Source organism: Apaloderma vittatum, unplaced genomic scaffold (assembly GCF_000703405.1).
Source record: "Apaloderma vittatum isolate BGI_N311 unplaced genomic scaffold, ASM70340v1 scaffold43385, whole genome shotgun sequence".
NCBI classification, from domain to species: Eukaryota; Metazoa; Chordata; class Aves; order Trogoniformes; family Trogonidae; genus Apaloderma; species Apaloderma vittatum.
This window is the reverse complement of record NW_009719655.1, coordinates 1-2,929: the sequence shown is the minus strand read 5'-3', so window position 1 is coordinate 2,929 and position 2,929 is coordinate 1. Positions and strand designations below refer to the sequence as shown.

General features: G+C 42.4%; 1 protein-coding gene across 1 annotated transcript in view; it reads right to left on the bottom strand.

Annotated features, from left to right (window-relative positions):
• CHAT (choline O-acetyltransferase) overlaps positions 1–290 on the bottom strand; it is a 28,685-nt gene extending 28,395 nt beyond the window's left edge. The window contains exon 1 of the mRNA XM_009870706.1: positions 228–290. Within this exon, the coding sequence (XP_009869008.1) occupies positions 228–290 (63 nt within the window). The remainder of the gene's footprint in view (positions 1–227) is intronic.
• Positions 291–2,929: the final 2,639 nt, after the last annotated feature.

Below are 2,929 nucleotides of genomic sequence, written 5' to 3'. Positions count from 1 at the left end.
AAAGAGTGTATTTTGATATGAGAAGCACTAATATTACATCAAAGTTCCTGATTATGAACTGCTGCAGGATAACTAGTGTTCACTGAAATAAGAAATCAGCTCTGAAACAAGGCTTGGTTTACAATTATTATATTAATTTACAGCACTAAAAGCTGTTAAGTCATCTTTCTCCAACCTTTTTTTTTCCTTTTTTTTTGCTTTTCATTTTCCCAGAAACCATCACTCACCATCTCATCTTTAGTGCATGCATCCTTCTCTTTCTTCTGCATGTTTTTTTCTAGAACAGGCATTCGTGCATCTCTTTTGATGTCTTTTATTGAGGACAGAAGTTGAAGCCACTTGGGGGCACTTCTGGAGCCTGACGCCTCAGTTCTGCAAATAGGAAAGATTTAAAGTCCAGTCAGTACCCATTATTTATAACCAAAATGTACATGGGGAATATTCCCTGTGCAAGCATACATAGAAGCTTCAGAATGCAAAACTGAAGAGAAATAGAAGTAAAACATTCAAAAGTAGCTGAACTGAGCCCTGTGGAGATGCTCTGACATTCTGTTTGTCTCATTTTGCTATAAATTTCTTTGTCCAGAACTATCTGATGCACATAAATGGTCCCTTCTCAGTATAGTTTGTCACTTTAATTGACTTTGCAATGCTTTGTGCGGTGATCTGCATGCTTTGTATTACTCTTATACGTTAGCTGGAGGAAAGAGGTGACTTTTCTTGGAATGTACATACATTGACACAGGTAATAGTAAGGTTGCAATTTTCCATCTAAGGATCTTGTACATCCTCCACTTATTGTATGAAAGCACGACAGTCTTTACATGTATTTGTCATTACATGGTTCCATGGGCACAGTGAGGCGGTGTCATCTCAGTGTTAAAGATGTGAAAGTTGTGGAAAGGAGCTTGACAGAGGTGTGCCTTTGCCTCCCTGCAGGCTAGAAGCTCACAGGGTGCTAGTTCTTTGGGGCATAGCTCTGGGCTGGGAGACCCTGCAAGTCTCTCTAGGCTGGCAGCCTGGCTGTGGGAGGGCTGGAGGGGGTGGCATGTACCATTTGAGCTGCTTTGCACAGCAGTCTTTCCAAATAACATGTACTTATCCAGGGAGATAGCTTAACCTGTCAAAAGTCATAGAAGTCATCTGTGACAGAGCAAATATTTCACTTGTGTCTCTGTGGTATTGTGCTTATCATGGTTTTCACTTCTTTCTCTTTTTCTGTACAAGAATAAGCTGTATGACACACATATATCTTCCAATATAATAGTGCAAACATCAAGCAGTTGTCCTTCCATTATGGTGGTACAGCTAAAAGAGAGTAAGTTCTATGTGTTCACTCAGGTCTTGATGGATCACAGTTTCTCTGTTTTGTTTTGTTTTGTTTTGTTTTTTAAATTATGTATGTAAAATGTAAAAGACAATATGCGTTGACTAAGTAGAAAAGAATGTCCTGTTTCCTTTCTGATACACTTGGGACTATACATTTCAGAGCACTTGAATTATTTTTACAACAGCTTTTAAGAACAATTTGTATAAAAACCTACAGTATGTGAAAGTGAGACAATGAGTTTTGTTTAGCGACGGGCAGCGATGGCTGTGCATTATCCTTCTCCTGAAAAATACGTTTGGCTATTCCAGACTTGCAGCCTCGGCACATCTCTACCAATGTGTACGTGGTCACTGACACCTTGTGTTGATCCTGTCCCCACCCCTGTTCTGCCCTGGCTGCCAGTGGGACCATGTGCTGTGAAGTAGGTTGTATAAGGCTGAGAGATGTCCCTGGAGCCCTGCAATGAGCCACACAGCAAACTCGTGTTGATCTGTCATCTGCTCACAATTTCAACCCAGGTGAGAGATGATTTCCCTCACGGAAAGGCCACATTAACCCGCTGCGCTGCTCCGCTCCCTCTGCTGTGCAGCACAGGTCTCATCACTTAGCTGTGCACTCTATGCCTAGCAACACAGGTTCAAAGCACTTCAAATAATGGACACATTCTGTAACTCTTACAAGACTGTGGCTTGCCCAGTTGTTTATGGGCTAACCTCAGCTCCTCACCTGCTTTCAAATATGGAGCAGCCATTTTGACTTCAGAGCCCCTAAAACTGTATTCACTTAAAGAAAAAATCCTGCTGGTATTCTTTTTGCTGAGACTTCTTGTTCTTTCTTTCCATATTTCTTTTTTGTCAAACTGCAATGTGGAGTCACACCGACTACAAGTCCATCCTGGCTCTGTGTCTGTGGGAAATGCTACTAATAACAGACTCACATATCTGTAAAATCCATGTGATAAAGATTTTGGGAGTCATAGCTTTAACTGTACTTTTCTCTGTCATGGGGATGAACTAAGGCTTTGTCTCTGGTTCGAGTGCTGCCAGCTTAGCATCATACCCAATCCTCTATTTGCTTAATAAAGGACAAGGAAACTGACAGCAGAGAAAATCCGGCAGAAATTCAAGACGACTTCAAAGTTGCTCACTGGAATGGCTATGAGGTGCATTGTCAAAGTTATTAGGGAAAAAAAATATATCCTGGCTGTTTTATTTACAGCTGGCTTAGCTGGAGGGCTGGAGTGAACAGCTTAGTGGAGTGGCTGCAAGTCACCATAGGCTGGGGAGCCGGGTGGCCTTCCCCACAGCTCAAAGCAGCAGCTCAAATCCGCAGCAAAAGGCATTGATCTATCCGTTAGCAGATAGCAGAAAAGGACTGAAATAAGCCCACGTGCTTATGCTTGAGTTCTCTGTATGTTGTGGGCTTGGGAGGCAGCTCACAGTGTCTTATGTTGTTGGGGCATTACACTCAGCCCCCGTCTATTCATCCTCGCTCTCTACTGTCAGGAAGGTTAACCTTAAAGTTCTCGAGAACCTATGCTTAAAGTTAAGAGGAATGTATCCGAGATCAGGAATACATGTGCTCGCGGCTGCGGCCGTT